Raw genomic sequence first — 20,621 nt, 5'->3', positions numbered from 1 at the left:
GGATCTTCAGCATCTTAAAGCTTTCATTCATTGCTGTACCAAACTTAGGTACTTAGGTTCAATGGCTTGCAGCTCTTGACCTCCAATGTGTTCACTTCTGCATTTCAATACTTCCAACGTATAGAAAACACGCATAATTTCTGAAGATATATTTCAGTTCGAATCCAACGTCTCACTCTGAACCAAAGTTCCTGCTGATGTAGAAATGCCATTTGTTCCTCTTAAGGTCTCAGGCTGTGTTCTAACATTTTAGATTTTAACATCTTTGTAGGCTTCAGAATCAACAAAATCAATGCCATCAAACAACCAAAGAATAAAGGCTACATTCACCAGTTTGAGAGGTGTATCATCTATTGTCAATTTAACTGTTGGATCTGCATAGTCCTTGGAAGACCCCTGTACCCACATTGCCTTTGCCTAACCTATTTCTGACTAATTGATGTGTGCAAAATAATTTTGTTTTTATAAAGTCACAAGCATGCTGCAAGACAAACAAAATAATCCAAATAGAAGTGGTTCTCCTACACAATAGTGCTTTAATCCTTTTCAAATAATGATTCCAAATGTATTGGACCATTAGCTCTCGTTAAAGCAACCAGGTTGCAGTTTTGGTTATTTATTCTTCCACATAGGGCTACAGAATTACCCTCTTAGCTTTTCAGCAATCACAAAACTTTTCTCATTCTTGGAACCTCATGGCGTCTCTCTTCACATATGTATTTAACCGTTAATTCTGTCATTCCCCAGTAAGAGACAGGAGATGCTGTTAATATGGTTTATGAGTTATCTTATGGAAATAAGAATGCTGTCACACTGAGGCTTCAGCCAAAGCTTCTGACCAGCTTAATCAGTATATCTGTCAACCATTTGTTTTCCCAGTTTATTTTTCTGCCAGTCAGCACATGCTTTTATACACTGCATGCAGCTAGAGCACTGTCTTGGCACCTAAATAGCAGGAAATCAATTAAAGCCTAAGCAAGATGGTTTTGTTATGTTTTGCAGGAGGACTGAGAGGAGGACTGACATTCCAATAAAGGTTGTCTGTATGAGCATAAGATGATAAACATCCCTGCTATGCTTTAGCAAGGAAACATCCTCCTGGACACACTGGGGTTCATTAGACTCTTAACTTTCCTCGCCTTTACTACCTCTTTGAGCAGCATGCATTCATCATTTGTTACTAGCAATGAGGAGCTCACCTCTGTGTTTTCCCATATTTGCCCCAGTCCTTTAGATTGGCTGTGACCTTTGAAAGAGCAGACTTCTGTTAGGTAGAACTTCTTGCCTACCTCCAAGACGGGCTGCGTTTGTCAGCAACGCAATCACTGTAGACAGTTGCTCAAAGGAGAAGGAAAGTTACTTACTTTCAAGATGCCTTTTGCACATAAGCAGAGGGCAAGCCGGGGCGTCTAATGTTTATGTGAACTCCTGATGCTTGGCACTTGCACTGGCAGAGAAACAAAGAGGTGGTATAAATGTCCCCGAACTTTATACTCTTCAGCTCAGCAACATGACTCCAGAAGATGCCACGGCTGTGAAGAATCCAGTCTTGCATACCATGCTGCATGTATCCCTGCAGTGGGATCTGCAGAGACACAACTGGAAGAGGTGCAATTACTCTATGAGTAATATTTCCTTTTTGCTCTAGGAAATTGTAGAACCCACGCTAACTGACAGTATGCCGTAGCGGATATAATGCATCAAAATTCTGACTGCAGTACTCCAGTTTGTCTGAACTTGCCGTGTGTACCCTGTGTGGTAAGGTAAAGGAACGCTGATCCCTGACTGACGAAATACAGGGATCACTTTCCTCAAGGATGACTTTTCTGGAGTGTCGTAGTAAGCAAAGGGGAAGAATTTTAGCTTTTCTGTTGCTGTTTTGTCTCTGTTGTGTGCCTAAATTGAACTTGAGCTAATTCAGTCTCACTGACATCCTCACTGTGCTTAGCAAAAAAAAAAGTGCAAAAGCCATAGAAACTTCCTTTTGAGAAAAGATGGTATGTGGCATCAGAAAGTCATCATGCAGATTCAAGACAAAGCAATTTATTATGTATGGCTATTCTTACAGTGAAGAGGTATAATAACCCAGAAGAGAACTTACAGATGGTTAAAGATATAGCTAAGCTTTTTCTGAGACTATTGGAAGATCTTTGTTATATAAAGGAAAGCTAGACTCAACAGTCCCCATTTAACCAGTGGGGAAGTAACTGTTATGTCTAACCTATTATCTCAGGATAGAAATTAGGGTTTTTTTAACCTACCATACCTGTCTATAATTATTCTCTTTGTTCCCTTTACCATCACCACATTACATATGGCTTGAAAAGAGAAAATGTAGCTGTTTTGGACTTGAACATATTGAAAGTCAGTATTAAAAATAAGCTATTTATTAGTTGACATAATTTTAATCTGAGTAGTGTACTGCAAGTATTATAATTTAATTTTCTCTTTAAAATAATGTCCTATATTAAGAGAACGTATATATTGAAAATCCTGTCTTGACCAAAAGAAAAAAAATGTTCTTTTAAATTCTTCTCTGTAGTAGCACATAAATACTATTTCAAGAGAAAATATTTTAAAGCATTTCCTGCACTTTTATATTTTTCTTTTAAATCTAAAACCTTTGATAGTCAGCAACGATATTCTTAGTATTCTCTCCATAAATAAAAGAAGATATAAAAAGAATCTGGAAATGTGTTAGGTTATTTTAAAAGTTTCATAATTTCTTGTTAGATTGCAAAGCTAAATATCAATGACTAACCAATATATTACACTTTTGACCTCTTTATTCATTAGTATAGACAACATGTTAAGCAAATTACAAGCTTTCAGTATCTTTTGTAATAAATGATTTAATGTCTTAAGCATCAGTTTAAGCATTATTTTATGAAATCCTTCATGCAGACAGAATTTATAAACCGATCTGTTTTAAAATTTTAAAATGCCCCTTCAAGAAACTTCTGTGTTAAAAAGTATGAACGTGAAAGATATTTAAGCATATTTTAAAAATTAAACTCCCATCTATCTTTATGAAAATATTACGCCATATAATATCACTTCTTATTCCTTGTTCTACCATCACAGTTTTGCATATTGCAGTGCTGGATTGTAAGACAAAAATGTAATCAATTTGGAGTTAAATGGATTTCGTTTTGAGAGAAAAACATAAAAAGCATCCTGGTTTTGATATTGGCTGAGAACATTGTAGCCAGCACGAGTACTGTATTCCAGCTAGCTATAGAATAATCCAAGTCTAATACTGTATTCCACTCATTGCTCACCCTCTTCTAAAGCAGTCCATGTGAACTGTAATGAAACAGCACACGGACTTGAGGAGAAAAAGGATTTGATACCCTCTTTCAAATTGGTAACATTAGCCAGAAGTATTTGTTCTTCCCCGGGAAGGTACCACCTATATATTTATATTAATCTCCTGTCTTTAAAGGAAGCTTTGGATGAGTGGTCTGATTTTGTGAGAACACTTACACAGCACTTGGAGTGCTTTCCGTCCTTACCACTCTGTCCGATTTTCTGTGTAAGCAGTAAGAGTTCACACCACATCATTACATTGCGTTTTTGAAGAACTTTGCAGCAAAAGTAGTGGAGCAAGAAGAAAAAGATCACTGAAATTTCGTAGTCCAGAATGTGCACGGCTCATTTCTGCATCATTAGAACGTGTGTAACCTTCAGGGACACGCTGAGAGAGAGAAGCTCTTGGTGCATTGCTTCCTAATTAAGAGGTCGTTTCCTCCTTGTTTGATAGAGCCAGCAATGGCTCTTGCATTTTGGGTTGTTACACTGCAGTTACTTCAGTAAAAAAAAAAAAAAAATGTTTTTGTCTTCTTGTTTCTAACTTGCAGTCAATGAAGAGTCAGTCTTGATTTTACAGAGTCATAATCAGAAAAGATCATCTAGTCTTTTAAACCTCTGTAAAGAGGAAAAGCTTTTATGTCTAATTTGAAAAACTTTGCTTTCAAAGGCCTCTTCCAGCAGCTCTTCAAGCAATGCTGTTCTGTGTTACTGGAGAGATGCTGGTGTTTGGTTGTGTCATGTGCTCAGCGCAGCAATGTCTTTTTGACCACCCTCTCATGTCAGGATGGCCTTGAGCCAAAGGGGTGGCCCAGGTTCAAGGCCTTGCTGGGGTGGCTTCTAGCAAGGAGGTACTGGCCACGAGTCTGATATTTTTTTGTAAATTATGCATATTACAGCAAAAATGGGACATCTGTTCCATTTCTCAGAATACAGGAGAAATGGGAGGCAATTTCCTAATGCAAAAATATACCTCACCTTCCAGGCAGCCCTGCTAGCCAGGAGCTCTGCCTTTGATCCCCCGAGGGCCAGGCTGCTAGTTAACACCCCCGGCTTCCCCACGGCTTTCCAGTTGCTTTCAGCACAGCGAGGTGTGTGTGTGCAGGCACCCAGGTGTTAGCTGCTGGAGCTATTTGCCCAGAGATCAAAGATACGCTCGCTGACAGCCACTAACACCCTTTTAGCACAACAAAAAAATTCATCTTGTCTTTGCCTGTCTGCCCCACAAAATCCAAATTGGTGTTAGTCTGAATGACCCATCCCAAACAGAAAGAAAAGAACTAATTTACAAATTATCTAATCTTGACATTTTGCAAATACTGAAGCCTTTCTGAAAAAAGGATATTTTCACATCAGTTACATTGATTTCACTTGGATCTGATTTTCCTTAGATACTTCCTCTCGCTGCTGGTGTCTTTTATCCAACCTCTTTTCTTGTGTCTCAGTAGAAACAGGTTTCAGGTTTTCTGGTGGTGAAGAAAGGCTCTTTGTGGTAAAACTAAAATGCTTTTTTGCAGTAGGGTTTTCTTTCTTTTTTTTTTTTTCCTTCCAGTACTGCAATGTTGCAGGTAGACTCAGAAAAAAACACCACAAAAAGATAGCAGCTTCTCCCATTCATCTAAGGCCTTCCTGAAGTCATGTTCATCTGCGCGATGATACCAGACAAAATTCCTGTCAGAGCAGTTGCTCTGGATGTGGATGCAGACCTCAGTTATCCGAATTTCCTCCCCCGGATACAGGAGATTTTATCTGGCTTTTACTTGAGACAGATGGGTGGCTTACTAAGTGGTTTGAATCACAATTTGAGCTTTCTCAAAGCATTATACATCTTTATGTAGTAAAATTTATCTAGTCTGCCTTAGACGCTCTAGGGCTGAGCTTCCATCTCCGAAGATACTTTTCCAAGTTGCAATGTTTGCTGTTTGAGCCCATAATCTAAGTTTTCAGATGCCAAATGCTGGGCTAATGTTGCTGATAATATTTACGCTCGATTCTCACAGCCTCCAGGAACTGGGTTTTTATCCTGGGTAAGGAATGGAAATATGTCACAGCTATGCCTATGTGAGATCTCTTTAATGTGCAGTTTGTGCAAAATGAATTTGGCTGTGATGAATTTGGCAAATAGGTGAGGTCAGAACATTTACGGAGCCAGCAGTAGTTGTTCTGGGAACACGTAGGGAGTTTAAAAACCTGTTCTCTCTGAGCACAAGCATAGGAAGAAAAGTGAATTCCTTATCATTCAGGGTAGCACTGTTGTGTCAGTCTTGATGTGAGATATCTTTAGAAATATAAGTATGGACTCACTGGTCTTTGATGTTTGAAGACTTACGTGACAGCCCTGATGGAAATAAATCAAACACAGAAAGAGAACCCCCTGTTTTCCTTGGACTGTTCATGAACTGAATTTTTGCATACTGTAATTTCTGTGCCAAACACATTGTGCCATAATGTGAAAGATCAAAAAAAACCACAAAAATTTCTTCATAGGAATAAAGTGATTTAGTGGTCAAAGTAAAGTAATGGATGAAGAAGAAGAAAATGTGTATTCCAGTTCTTTCAAACTACAGGTTATATAAGCAATATGCAACAATTAAGATGTGCATGTCTTCCCAAAGACCCTTTTCTCCATACCTGATGTAATGAAGTTCAGTAGGAAGTAGGGTTATGTTTGGTTTAAATTTCTAATCAAGTTGTCCTTTGAAGAGCTTTCTGCGATATTAGGAATAGAATATAATTTGCAAAATTAAGTGAGAGATAAAATAGGAGTGTTGTTATTAGTAAGACCTGTGTTCCTTCAATTAATCAGTGGTATTCTTGGTAAGTGTGTGAAGGCCTCTTAGCAAATTAAACTAACAGTTTTCAAATACATCTTTTCTTGGATATTATGTTTGGCAATTGTAGCTCTACATTTTCCTATGGAATCCTAAAATTACAGTGATCCACACTGGTCCACCTGTGCACTTTAAACTCCTAGTGATTAATCCCATGTGGATGCTAGTGCAGAATCAGTAATGAATTGTATGCACTGTATATGGTAGTCTTCAAAAAAAGGAAGCACATATGTATATGAAGTATGGAACAGGTATAGGAGAAAGTCAGACTCTCATGAGTCATGATAAATCTTCTGTGAGCCATTTCTTATATGTGGATCACAAAGGGAGGAAATCAATACAAAAGACCTGCTTTTAAATATTTCTTTTGACAGGAATGTGCTGATACGCATTACCACCCATTTTCACAAGTAAGAGTTTTTCTGTGCAAAATAATTATTTTAAAAACCCCATATCCTAACTGGATGTTATTTGTAGGGATGTAAGTTCCTGGTACATTCAGGGCAAAGAAAACTGCTGCCTAGATATAGCTATTTGAAAAAATGTTTTACTATCACCCTCTTGCTTACCAAGGTGGTATTTACTCTGACTAGCTGTGTTGAGGTGAAAACTGTAGTCTTTTGTTTCCCGTAGGATTTTACCTTAAGGCGATTGTCTTGATTTTTAAAAACATTTTTCTCCTTTACTGTGAAGAAAGGCATCTGTCTGCCTCTAGCATTCTGTGGTCTTCCCAGCCTGTGAGGTCTTTCTAGGAGTTATATCCCATTTGTCGTCTGCAGCTTTGTGCCAGTTCAGTGAGCCATTACTGGATACTTGTGTGAGGGTGGAAGGAAAAAGGAGGAGAGAAAATAGAAGTGCTCTTCGGAAGTATGTAAGGCATTTCTGCATGTCTCCAAGTTTCTTCAGAGTCTGCTGGCTCCCTACCAGACTGTGCAATGAGTTTGTTACAGATATTTTCCATGAGTGCATGCTTAGATGATCCCATGTCTGCTCAAATCAGATTATCTGTATGTATCTCCAGTTCACCTATCTTCAGAAACATGTTGAATAGATCTCAGGAATCAACGCGGAGGTTCAGGTAGGGAGCTTACTCATACATTGCAAAGGAAGGAAAGACATCCTTAGTACGCTTCTGAGTTTGACCTCCCTGAAGACCTCAAGGAGTCTGAATACTTAAAGTTTATATTAAAAAAAAAAAAAGAAGAAGAAGAAGAAGAAGGAAAATGTACCTTGAAAACAGAGAATGCAGTTTATGTACAAATTGAATCTTAACATACAGATCAGGAGAAGAGAGGTTAGTATGAAAGATGTTGCACACTGACACTTGAAAATGCATATAATTCTGTCATAAGGCATGGGGGTTTTTTCCTCTAAGAAAATAATTACTTGGTATTGCAAATGGAAATAAGCTTGGAAGAAGAATGAAGTTTGAAGGTCAGATTCTTTGATGATTGAAAGAAGTGAAATTTGGAATATATTTAAGTTGGTATTTAACTCCCGATGTTCTGTTGAATCCGTTAGCTGAATTGCATCCATCTACTGCTCGAAGAATATAGCGAAGTCTTAACTGCTGTCTCTTATGTTCAGATAGATAAGGAACAGGTGTGCCTTAAAGTGATGCTGGTCTGTTTTAACACATCTGCTTTTCTCACCATGCTACAGTTGTACTTCCTGTCCAAGCAGCTTAAACTTGCTGATAAATTCTGTGGGACACAACTTCTGACCCTTTTCCCATCTGTCTGTGCCTCGGCAAAGGCCTCGTTCTCCAGGGCGCAAGGAAATTTGAAGGAAGCCTGAACTGATGTAGCACCGACATGGATAGGTCCCCAGGGAAATGGAGACTGCTCAGAATCGGCTGGGGCCTATTTAGGAACACATCTGAATTTGGCCCTAAACTTATTAGTTTAGTTATCCATATCCTCTCATTGTTTCTGAGAATATAAAGCTATCTAATAGGAATAAATTGGAAAATGAAAAGTAAATATGAATATTTTCCTCTCTTAAACCTAACTTAGAAGTTGTTGAAGGTTATTTTAGAATATGGAGACTGTGGGATTTGTGTTGCTTCTACTTAGTTACTGTTAACAAACCTCACTGAATATACTCTGATTTTTTTACATGTACTTAGTCATATAGCATTATCATTATCAGTAGACATTTAGATATACAAACCAGCCTGTCTCTCCATCTGTTTGCTTCAGAGTGCTTGGCATTTATTTTGCAATGTAGTAAAAGTAGTTATAGCTTTGCAATTGAGAACTATTACAGCAATATCAATTTTTCATATTGAAGTTAGCTTTAAACCCAGAAGTTTGCCTGTTATTTATAACTCCTGGAACGTGTGTGGGGTGGGGGAGTTAAGTGTGTGGAATAAGGCTGGGCAATAAATAAGATTGCAAAACTCTGTCATTACTAATAAAGGCTTTTGCAGTAGTATAGTAAAATAGAAATATCTAGAGCATAGAATTAAAAAAGCCCTTTGATTATAACCAGGAATTTGCCTGTGCTTTCTGCAGTATTTTAAGTAGACACATTTTTTGCATGGTTTCCACAGAAACATTTTGCAGCAAGAAGGTATTTATGTTTAAAATAAATTGTTAGCCAAGGCTATGGGAAGTTGGAGACTCTGCTTTACTTCTTGTGTAGCTGAATCTGTGCCATCTAGGCTGACAGCTATGTTCAGCTAAAAGTTTACCTAATTATCTTCTGGTGGGTTTAAGCTTAAATGTCTATTTAGCAGTTGCGGTCATTTTGTAGAATTATCCATACATTCAGGATGGCTCTTCTGGGTAGGACAGTGTATTAATGTTGACTAAGAGCAGGAAGACGTTATCCTCATTTCCTTTTCTGCCCCCTCCACACGCACACAGATTTTATTTTTGAACAGCTTTGTTAGAGGCTGTTGAAGATGTTATGCTTTTATAAATGATCCTACAGAGTAGATGAGAAGATAGGGAAGAGGAGAAAACAACCTCAATCAATTAAAGTTATTAGGATTTTACAGAAATTCTTAAGAGGCTATAAATTGTAAATTGATATATCTTTGGGATGAGAGAAGAGGCAGAATGAAATAATATTCCGTCTAGATATATACAGGCAAAATGTCATTAAAATTTAATTTTAACACTTAAACACATATTCACTAGTGATATGTGGCCAAATATGTTAAATCACATTTCAGAAAACTTATTACTGTATTCTTTGAAATAGATCCAGCAGCGATGTTAAGATTTGTCTTGCGCAAAGCGTTCAGTTGGTACAGCCGTCGCCAGTAGTAAATGTACTGTCATGATTAACAGCAGATGAGCACATTGAACTTAACAGCAACTTTATTTAGTTGAAAATGCTGCAAACCACCTCTTTAGCTATGCTAATTAATAAACGTATCACTCCAGCGCTGTCCCTGCCGCTCCCTATCGAATATTGAATCAGACAAACAGCCTGTCTCCATGTTTTCCAGGCTGTCCAAACAATAAATGTTAGGTATTTGAGAGATTTCACTGTCTTCATAAGAATAGCATCTCTCTGCAGCTATGTTTCTCAGATGCTGTGAAGCTGTCACTGTCAAGGATAAAGCTCTTGAAAGGAGAAGCTAGGGCTTTTACAGCCACAGGGCCAAAGTTTGGGATCTACTTGAAAAAGGGCTTAGAGTGACTGAGTGTGAGAATAAGACTTGAAAAAGGGCTTAGAGTGACTGAGTGTGAGAATAAGAATGAACTGTGAAACTTGCTTTAGTTGTCTTTCACATGAAGATAATAGCAAAGGGAAAATGAGGTGGAAGAAATGAAGGAAAGAATAGAGTGAAGGGGAGGACTAGAAGGGGAGGAAATAGGAAAGAGGAAAAGCAGATGATACACTTGATATAAGGAGGAAAGAAGTTAGATGTCCAGCAAATTGATATTTTCTTATTTACGTTTTGGGAAATGCATACTGTGTCAGAGACAACATCCGAAAACCTATGTATGTACATATAAGAAGGCAGCTTTACTTTTCATAAGTAGGCTGAGACTCTATCTGCACATGGTAACATTTAGTTAAGTCAGTAAGCTGAAAATGGTATTCTTATGCCTTATGTTTTAGTCATGATATAGTTGAAAAAATATTGCAGTTTGTAATTTTGTATCCTTATCTGAGCAAAATTCCGTAAAATAAATGAGGAATTTTGCCTACTCTGGTGGCTTTAGCAATATTCTATCTGCACCATGATTTTTTTTTAGTACTGTTTTACTGATTAATTAAAGAACTGGATTGTAACCTAGTCCTGTGATGCAATATGTTTTAATTATGGTTGTTTGTATTTAACTGCTTGTGTTCACACAGATGATGGGAAATAAGTGAATAACAGATATGTCAGCTAAAAATGTGAGGCCAATCAGCCTGCTCAGGTGTAGGTTTTCCTTGTAGGGACCTAGTTTGGATATGATGGTTTTGTGGTCTAGATAGGAACTCCTAATTGTGTAATAATGATTGTTGGGCACCCTCTTCAAGGCCCTGATACCAGTAAGAAATAGACTATTTTAAAAATGGCATGTTTAGCTAGTGCCACAGTTTGTCACTGTTCTTTGTGGCACTGCTCTCTGCTAAAGGGCTACAGTAGACGTGCCATGTTTTTCCACACAGAAATGATTCTGTTTTAGCAGAGGATTGTGCAGATGCACAACATGTTTCATAAAAGATTCGGTTATATTTATAACCTTTCTCCCATCAAAAACCCTAAAAAAGCAAAAATATAGTCTGGCACAAGATTTTAGACTGCATGCTTTCTTTTGGATCTCCACAGGCATTTGCCTGCCACAGGGGAACATAAATTTTGTCTGAGCTATCAAACTGTGACTCCGAAGTAGTAATGGGAAAAGAGATCTCAGCCTGTTAATAAAAGCATGCTGTTTTTTTCAATTAAAAAAGGAACCTGAATTAAAAGGACCGTGCTTTTTTCATTTACCTACCCTAACTTGTAACTTTTGATAACTACTGTACTTAGAGGAAAATACTCAAGACAAGCTTTTCAATTTCTGTATATATGTGTGAAGTCGATCTTTATTGCTGATCTGAAATGGTAGCAGAAGATGCCAGTCTTAATTGATACGTTGAAGTCTGATAAATGAGGTTTGGTGGATGAAGCTGTGCTTGGTCAGAGGTGTGGGATGCCCAACCTGCCCCGCTGCTGGAGGCAGCATCAAACTGCTGCTGCTTAATCCATCAGTCTCTTCGGACAGACTCCGTGCAAGAGATGACCCTAACTTTATTCATTGTGACTGATCAACTTTAAGATATACGATATCTTCCTTTCATCCTGATCCTTCTCTTTTCAGTTTTAATTACTGCCATTCAGACAAACACTGAAATCCTTCTGGAATTGCAAATGCCAAACCTTCGGACTGAAACGCTAGATCCATTTGCTATTAATGTATCTCGTCTTTCCTCTGTCCCCTTTCTTTTTTCTGAAGAAACCACTTGTTTGCTTTCTCTTGGTTTCTTAGCTGATAGAATGCTTTTAAAAATGCTTTTACTTCCCTGTCACTGCATTATGCTCTTTGGAGGGAGGATCGGCTGGATCATGGCAAAGAGAACTGCTGCTCTGGTAGTTTTAGTTTGTATTCACCATACACTTCCCAGAATTGCATTGTTCCTTCCCAGAGGGGGAAGATTCGTCTCTCATACAAATCACTGGTCCTTTTCTAGGCTTTTGTAGCCTTCCTGAAATTGCTGGAAAGTCTCCTTCTTTCTGCAGAGTGGGGAGGAGGAATTGCACCAGACAGGCTGGCCCCAGTCATTTTATCCCTTTCCTGCGTCTTATAATTCGTTTTTGGAACAAACATCAGACAGTACCTTTCCTGAGTTCCCAGGACTTCTGCCGCTTTTGTGAACTCATTGCACCAAGTTCAGTGGCATTTTTTGACTTAAATCCAGATTTGCATCACTGCTACAGTATACAGAATCTGGCCCCCAGCCTTGTCTGTATGCAAAAGCATCCTTGCTAATTTAAGCTGAATTGTTGACAAGCATTTTTTTACTGACTTAAGCGGTACATCAAGTTGGTACCAGTTTAACAAAATCAGTGCATATACATTATTTCAACCGATGCTACTTTTGTGAGTAGACACGTCCACAGACTCAGTTTTCACAGAGTCTTGTTAATGTTTATGGAAGTGCAACTGTTATCCTCAGGAACGCCTCCAAGCCTTGGAAAGTCTAGCAACAACACAGAAGATGTGCAGTAGTAGTTAGAAATTTGCTTAAGAGGAAATAAAGTGGCAAAGCAAAGTAGAAGGAAGAAGACTAAAAACAGTTTGGATAGATTGGTACTATATTGAAATAACTGGCAGGCATTAAACTACCTGTTTCATGTAAGCAAGTTAAGCAGGATAGAAATTTTAATTTAACCCCCTTCCCCACAGACATCAGCATATGCATGCAGCAGATTATTACCACCATCTGTTTTATCCACAGTAGTTTCCATCAATTGTGTTATTTTGCTTTTTTAGTGTTTAAGCACTGCTTTGAAGCTGTTGTGTTAATTGTTAACTTTGGCTGAATCTGTACACAAGTGCCTGTAGCAATCTCAGCATGCTAAGATCATAACTGTTAGATTAATGAATGGCAGTATTAGCTCTGTGCTGGTGCAGTACATTAATGGCTGTGCAAGTTCAATCAAATACACTACTGACCTTGTCTTTATAGAATGGTATTTACCAGCTCCTAGATGGACTGCTGAGAAAAAGGAATATGATCTTTCAGTTTTATCTATGACTTAAAAATAAGGTAACAAAATCATTGTTATAGGTTATTTTATTATTATAATTTGCAGCAAGGGAATAGATGTATCTGTAGATTTGTTTTCTTCACTAAAATGAAACATGCGTATACGAGGGACGTTGTGATCAATGGAAAGAGAACTAAGTGGTGCAAACATTTTATCTTCCATGGAGCTTAAACTCACATCCTGAAATAATTCCAATTATTCAAAGAGGAAAAAAAGTACCCCTATTACTTCCTTTCTTTTTCTTTTTCCTTCACAGAACCTGAAGAAAGTGTTTGCAGAATTTAGTCACCAGGAGCTGTTTGAGTTCTATAACAAGGTCTGTAGATTTTACAATACTATACTTTCTTTGTAAACACCGTATGCTGCTCAGCAGGAAGCATTGCCTACATGAATTAGATCTAATGAAACAGGAAGGAAAATGGATCCAGTTTTAATTAAAGCTGTTGGATTTGTTTGATCATATAAAGCATTCTCAAAAAGAGTCTGTGCTCTCAGAGTTGGAATACACTGATATACAGGGTTTGGGTCATTCTGAGCATACCTGGCTGTTAGATCTGGAAGACTAGCTGATGATTAACAGTGAGCTCGTTGGAAGGAGCATCTTTGTGTTATGCCTTTGGTTGAAATGCCAGGCTCATAATCCAGTCAAAATGAACTCTGTTATTTTTTTACCTTGTTATTATGCATTGGAAATTCACGGCAAAACAGCTGTGCATGTTAAAAAAAAAAAAAGGCACTATTTAGACAACAGTTTCTTTAAAATTTGAATATTTAAACTGCAGCAATGAATTCTAACGGCTTCATGTAAAAACAAATATTCATGAGTACAGGATTTTTTTATTGCTATATGAATAGATTTAGTATGCATAGTTGAAGACACTGGAATGTGAGGTTTTTTTCTGTTTGCATGTTTCTAAACAACATTTTATGAGTGGGGGTTTTCTTCTTTCTTTTTGTTCCTTTAAATAGCTGGAGACTATACAAGCACAGCTGGATTCCCTTACGTGATGTTTTCGAAGACTTATTTCTCCATCACACTCCTGCCACCTCATTATTTTGAATTGAAGATAGATTGCCAAGCTGTGTTTGCTGAAGGATTCAGTGGGTTGCTTCCTGTAAAATTATATGGCTTATCTCCTTTTAGACCAGTAACATTAGCCAAGGGCGAGTGTGTTAAGAGTTCTGAAGGTTCGAATGGACTTTCTCTTGTTTTTCTGAGCATTTGTGAAGAATGGTTTTACTTGCAGGAAAAAAAAGAGAATGCTATCCTGCTTCAGAGATTTTTTTTTTGTCCTGTTACATGTGATGTTTGATTCCAATGGAAATTTGCATACTAGTGAGGGACCAGGAATAAAATTTATCTTTTAGACATAAAAGGAATATAAAACTCTAGTAGGAACAGTAGTAATAAAATATATAGCTAATGAAATCTCCGTCTTTCTGAATTGTTATTCACATGATTGATAATGCTTATTGTAAATTTGTCAAAATAAATTCGGAATATAAAAATGGATTGTTTTAGTTTGGGCAATTTTAATTTTATTTCATTATCTTTGTTCTTTCTTTGTTTCTCTAAATAATCACATCATCAGTGATTTCAGTGTTTACTTTTGGCACTGAGAATAAGTATGGCTTCTGAGCAATGTATGCATACCAATAAATCATAAGTAATATGGTGTATAAGTATGGGGAGAAAGCTCAGAGTATATAACAAAGAACACTGAAATAGTAAGATAATCAGATTCCTGAAAGCTATTTGTTGATCCTTCCTAATGTTGTCTACCAGTGTTTTTACAGCTAAAAAGAAGAAATAAAGCATAGCGACTTAAAGGCCACGTTAGTCATTTTCACACATTAATTCCAGATGAATGGAAGTACAAGGACATTATGAGAAGGTAAAAGTCTTAGTTCTCGTTCGTTGCCAGTCATTGACAGGCAACTTCATTGCTGAACCTTAATAATGGGTGCAGTACGTGACTCTTCTGCTCTGGGCTAATAGACGATGAAAGGAAATAAAAATCCTCATTATTAACATGTCTTTCTCCTTACCTAAGGGATTCTTTGAGCAAGGTTTTTTGCTTTCAGATTCCCCAAATGGGAATGGTTAATACGCAAGCAGCATTGGGTCAGTTTTGTTTTGAGATTTGTTTGCTCCTGACACAAGACTTAAGTATAGCCAAAAGCATGTTTTGAATAGCTGGTGTCTAGGTCCTCTTGTGCCTGATTTCTCTGTTTGCTGCTTGTGGAGGGTTATTTTTTTTTGTTTTATTAGGGATTGTGCTATCAACTCTAAACTACTGAAGAAGGGGTTTGGACCGTTTGCAGAAGCTGTAAGATAATAGAAAAGATTTAGAAGATAGTCACGAACAAGATAAAGTCATAAACGCAGTGCATGAGAAAAAAGCACCAAAGAGGAAAAGAAGATTTATCTTTGTTCTTAAGTGAAATACCATACGATACTGTTCCACTAGTGTAGGTAACATTATTACCGCATTGGAAAGAAGAAATAAGTCACCATTGCACGGTAGGTGCTTACTATGTACACCCTAAAAAGTTGGCTGCCAAAATCAAGACTTGTATCAAGACACTGGCAAACATGGTGTGTGTGTGTGTGTGTGTGTATAAGTATGTATATATATAGATATATATAGATATGTTTATAACACTTCCACTCCCAGACAACCTCAATTTCGCTCTTCATCGTCGGCTCACTGGCTCGCTCATTGTACACTGCATTGGTTGGCATGTATCTCCAGGTAAGTGCATCCCCGTCATACCCTCTGCAAGCCTCACCTCTACCCTGCCTGCCAGCAACACTTCATTGCACACTGATTACTTGAATCCTCTATCCAGACAGGTAGCAAATGTCAAAACCTTCTGCTGTCTCAGGATCTCTCTAATTATCTTTGAGCTCATCTCAAATACTCCCTAGTCAGTCTTACCATGCTTGGAAACACTACATTTTCGGCAGCCAGATTTTGATGTAATGTCGCCTTGGTCCCTTTTGAATCATTTCCCACATACAGAGTAAGGTTCTGGTTGTGTAAGACCTAGTCCTTTAACCACATTGAATAATGGGATCTAAGAATACCTCAGCTATCACTGACAACATCCTGGCTGACATGGTTTGGCTTGGCCAAATGTAGATACCCTAAGAATTATGATACTGATTTGGTGTTGATTTTCATGGGAGCTAAGGCAAGTAAGATACAAGGCACCAAATAAAAATCAATAAATGAATCCAGCTTTTAGTCTGAAATAATGTGTCTAGATGAGATGCTGAAAAACAAAATAAGGCTGAGGTTCCTTTATCTGAACAGAGGTGTCTAGTGCCATTTGAGAAGCTTTGGGATATCTTGCCAGACTTCAGCTGCCGCTCCAGAAAGGTCCAAGTCTGGCAGATCCTGTATCATATCCAAGATGTCCGTGTGGGACTAGCAGATGCATTTAGAACATCTGTCAATGTGAATGATCCTAAATGTGTTCAGACAGCTGTATCCTGTCCCAGTGTCTGCTTCTCTGAGTGCATGGCTTTCTAGCACTGGGAAAGACTTCCACATGCCTTACGCTCTCAGTTTTGACTCCATTGCACAACTGCAGTGAGCAACTACGTCTTCACTGGCTGTGATGTTTGCACTTCCTCTAGTGATCCTGCAGGGTGGCTGTGGGGTGCAAACACAGCGTGTAGGCATATACATAGGTCTTGAGCCACGCTGTTTTTCAGACTTGCTAAGTTTGAATCTGCTTCATGCAGTTCCTCTTGTTTTAATTCTGTCAATGATTGCTTATGTAAGTTTTGCTTCCAAGGACTGACTTTCAAATGATCTCAGCAGTTAGGAAAATCTCCTTCCTGATATTTAAGTCCTGGATTCCTTAACAGTCCCATGGCACAATATGTCGTGTGCCAAGATGCTGTTCTTGAGTGCTTTCCCAGTGTTCCTTGGGAGCCAGGGCTTAAGTTCTGTAAGTGAAGTTTGAAGCAAGTTAAAGACTTTTCTTTGTGGATACAGGGCATATTAAGGCACTTGTTTGGGTGTGGGAGAGGAGTTAAGTAATCTGTGTGGATATAGGCAGTGATTGATGAATGCCGGGGGAGAGAGTGAAGGCAGGTCCAGTTTAGAATGTGAGAAACATTGGACAAATGAGCAGGGATATCGGAGAAAAATGGAAGAAAAAGGAGGAGAAGTCAAAGACAGTAGGAAGAACCTGAAAGTTGGGCGTGGGAAAAAGAAAGGAGAGGATAGAATAATGAGTATTCCTAAGGTTGAAATACGGGAGTTGGAAAGAGATGAGGAAGGAACACTGGAAAGATAGCAAAAGTATATATACAAAGAAAATATTAGGCAAAGGGACGAAAAACACTGAACAGGTTAGGAAGAAAAGCCTTATATAGTAGTGGGGTCAGAACAAAATTGAGGAAACGGAAAAAACAAAGAACAAAGAGGCCTTGCTTGAAAGCAAACCAGAGTTAAACTGAAAATTGTGGCCAGTTGTATAACTATATCCAGTCTTTTGAACCAACAGGTAATTCTCAACTTCTGTCCAAATTTGGCCAAAATTACATAAGTGTGGGATAAGAAAAAAGAGAATTTTAAATCTAGCTTTAATAGAAAACAGTAGTAGAATAAAGAAAAAGATTCAAAAAAAGACCAAAGCCTAAGATTGTAAGCATTAACAGTTGTTCTCATCCTGCAAAGTCTATTCGGTGTCCACCCTTGTGGTTGGATAAAGCAGGTACATAAAAAGATAGATAAATTTTATGATTCCTTAAACAGTGGTTTTCTGTGCTTTTTTACTAAATTTCTTATTGTCAGAAGCCATAGTGCCAGAGACCTAAGGGTGAGAAGTACATTTGCTGTCTTTTGTCAGGGAGCACTCAAAAGTAAGTGCTTAGCTTAGAAAGACCTTTTCCTATGTAATGGGAAGCATTGGGGTTGTACACTATTAGACAGTGATGGCATAACTGGTACCATCTTGGAGAAGAGCATTGTCACTTATTTAAGTGCTCCTGAATAAGGAGAGAAAATTGACTAATGCCAGCTGTGAAAGAGCGGGTCAATTTAGTTTTTATTGTCACTTTACTATGTTCTGCTGAAAAAGTAGTGCAGGTGGGCTGCAGAAAGGAAAGCCTTTGTGCTGGTTGCTGCTCTCTGGGCCTGACTGGACCTTGAGAGGGGAAGTTCTTGTGTCCCAGGTGTGCCAGAGAACAAGAGAAGACCAAGCACCGGTGCAGACTGGGGGATGCCTGGGGAGAACGGGAGAGCTATCAGCAGCAGAGACTTAGACGCACAGACACGCATCAGTGGAGATGGACAGAATGACACTTGCAGGAACAAGAAGGGATTTAGCCTGTTCATTTCCTGAACAGACTGAATATAGCAGGTTGGGGTGGGAGTGTACGCAAGGAAGTGCATGCTGCGAGGTTTTCAGGGCTTTTGTTTAGTATGTTGTGCATTCTAATAAATCATAGTTTTGAAGAATGAAAGCCTTGGGAGTGTTGACCTCAGGCAAAAAAGGGGGTATGTCTCCAGCTGTGGTAAATTCAGGCTCCTTGCAAAGCTTCAATCTGTAATACCTCTTTGGCATGATCCAAAACTGAAATTATCAAGGCTTCTGGTAGTGACGAGTGAAGGTGTTTGCAGAGATTTATTGAGCTCTAAAACATGAAATTTGAATAAGTAGAATTCGCTAAATTCACTTCCATATATTTAGGTGCATTTTAAAAATATTCGACTCATCTTTGTTCAGACAGTAGGCAAGACAGTATCTTCCCTGACTGTACTTCTCTCAGAGCTCTAATATCAAAATCGGCCTCAGGTAGGCCATTGACAAAGGAAGGAAATCTGTTTTTTCTCTTGGTTTGCATGTAAACAAACATCAGTATTGTTTTGACATGAAGACTTGAAGTTCAAGGCCTAACGTGAAAAACAGTGCGAGAACTACCTTGAAAAAACGTACCTACAGGGAAAGCGCAACCGCTTGTACATCACTTAGCAAAAGCAACACTAATGCATGTATGGTCATTGAATACAAGTGTGTTAAATTATCTTTGCCAAGTTCAGCCTTAGGCATATATTTCATGTTTCTCAACAGAATATGAAATGTCTGCAAGCTTGTTCAGAAATGGGGAGAAACAATAATCCGCTTCTTGTATTCCGGATCAACTGGAAACATCGCCTCTCTTACGCTTTCTGCTTCTGTTTAAAGAAAGTATTTAGAAGATAAAAGAGACAAATATAACTTTACTAACCCAAATTTTGACTGATCACCAAACCTGCTTCAGCTCTCCTGAGGAGGCTTTTAAATTCCCCTTTAATTTCTGGGTTTATTGATACATCAACTTTGAGTTACAACTTGCAGCTTCATTTGCTTCACCTTACAACATGTGATTTTAAAGGCTCTGAAGTCTTGTTCCTTCAAAGCATAAAAAAGTCTACTGAAATGCTGAAACTTAAGTTGGTAAAAGGAAGGATGGTGTTTACTGTGACAAAATGGTAGCAGCATAAGCTCCCCTTCACACTGTTCTGGAGCACTTGTTCCATCTCATATTCTTTGATATCCAACAGCATCAGTAACGTTTCACTTTTTGACTGTATTGGCAGTTCATATCTTCAGAGATTTTGAATTCTCTCATAGTATGGTAAAGAAATATCAGAGCTGAATAGTGTCTGCTGCCTCATTAAAAAATCTCACACCTTTTTATGACTCTAGTATAGTAACAGGGTCATATTTGACTTATGAAAATGAACAGCATTTTGAGCCAATGTGAGAAATCTCCTTTTTCTAAGGATCAATCAGATTGTCCTTCTACATAACAGTGACTTCAACTAGGCGGATGAACTAGGGTGCTAATGTCTGATACGCTGTTGATGGTGTCTCATAAAGATAAACTAATGAGATGCCTTTATCTGCAACTCTTGCATAAAGTGTTTTCTAGTTTCCATAATAATTAATCAATTTACTTGGATTTTTCCCTTGGCCTTTGTAGTTGTGTTGATCAGGCCACTGTATATGCTGTAATTTTAATGGAATCAATGTGTTTAGATGATCCCTTCATTATTTTTTTTCTCGAAAGATATGAGAAAATATGAATCTGTTACAAGTCAGATGCTGTCTAGCTGTGTTAAGCTATGTATCCAGGAAGCATTTGTCCCTCTCACTGGAAAGATTATTTCCTTCCCTACTGAGGCCAACTATCTTCTGTAGTTTTTCAAAGGTTTTTTCCATTTGTTGAAATCATAGGAAGCCAACATGGAGCTTTACACATGTTGTAAACATTTCTCTCTGGACTGGATGTTCAAATAAGATGATCACCTTGTTATAGCAATTCCTCAGCTGAGAGTGGGATACTTTTTCTTCTACCTCTTTATCATCACCGTTAGCTGAACTGCCCCCGTATAGTGATATACAGCATACATTCAAGAAAAAGCAGAAGAATGTAGTATCTGTCTCTGAGATGGCCTTTGCAGGTTCACATTCGTAGGCAGCTGGCCTCTTCTGTAGAGTACTAGTTACTGCATTGGGCATGTGAAAGTACCAGATCGTCTTGTTGGAGTTTCACCTTCTGGTCATTCAGGACAGCGGAAAGGAGGTGGAGCACTCTCCTGGTCAGTGGTAACAAGAATCTTCTCATCGGCACTGTATCGAAAGGTCTGTCCCACCAGAGTAAATGTGAGGAGCTCCATTTACAGGTGGGCTGGCTTTGTTTCTTCTCATTC

General features: G+C 38.3%; 1 protein-coding gene across 2 annotated transcripts in view; it reads left to right on the top strand.

Annotated features, from left to right (window-relative positions):
- The window catches only part of COMMD10 (COMM domain containing 10), a 111,549-nt gene extending 97,133 nt beyond the window's left edge, over positions 1-14,416 (top strand). For both annotated transcript variants that reach the window (XM_064501510.1, XM_064501511.1), the window contains 2 exons: positions 13,160-13,219; positions 13,873-14,416. In XM_064501510.1, coding sequence (XP_064357580.1) covers positions 13,160-13,219; positions 13,873-13,911 — 99 coding nt within the window. In that variant the 3' untranslated portion in view covers positions 13,912-14,416. The remainder of the gene's footprint in view (positions 1-13,159; positions 13,220-13,872) is intronic.
- The last annotated feature ends 6,205 nt before the right edge of the window (positions 14,417-20,621 follow it).

Source organism: Dromaius novaehollandiae, chromosome Z (assembly GCF_036370855.1).
Source record: "Dromaius novaehollandiae isolate bDroNov1 chromosome Z, bDroNov1.hap1, whole genome shotgun sequence".
Lineage (NCBI taxonomy): Eukaryota > Metazoa > Chordata > Aves > Casuariiformes > Dromaiidae > Dromaius > Dromaius novaehollandiae.
Note: the sequence above shows the minus strand (reverse complement) of the source record. Positions and strands in the feature narration are given on the sequence as shown.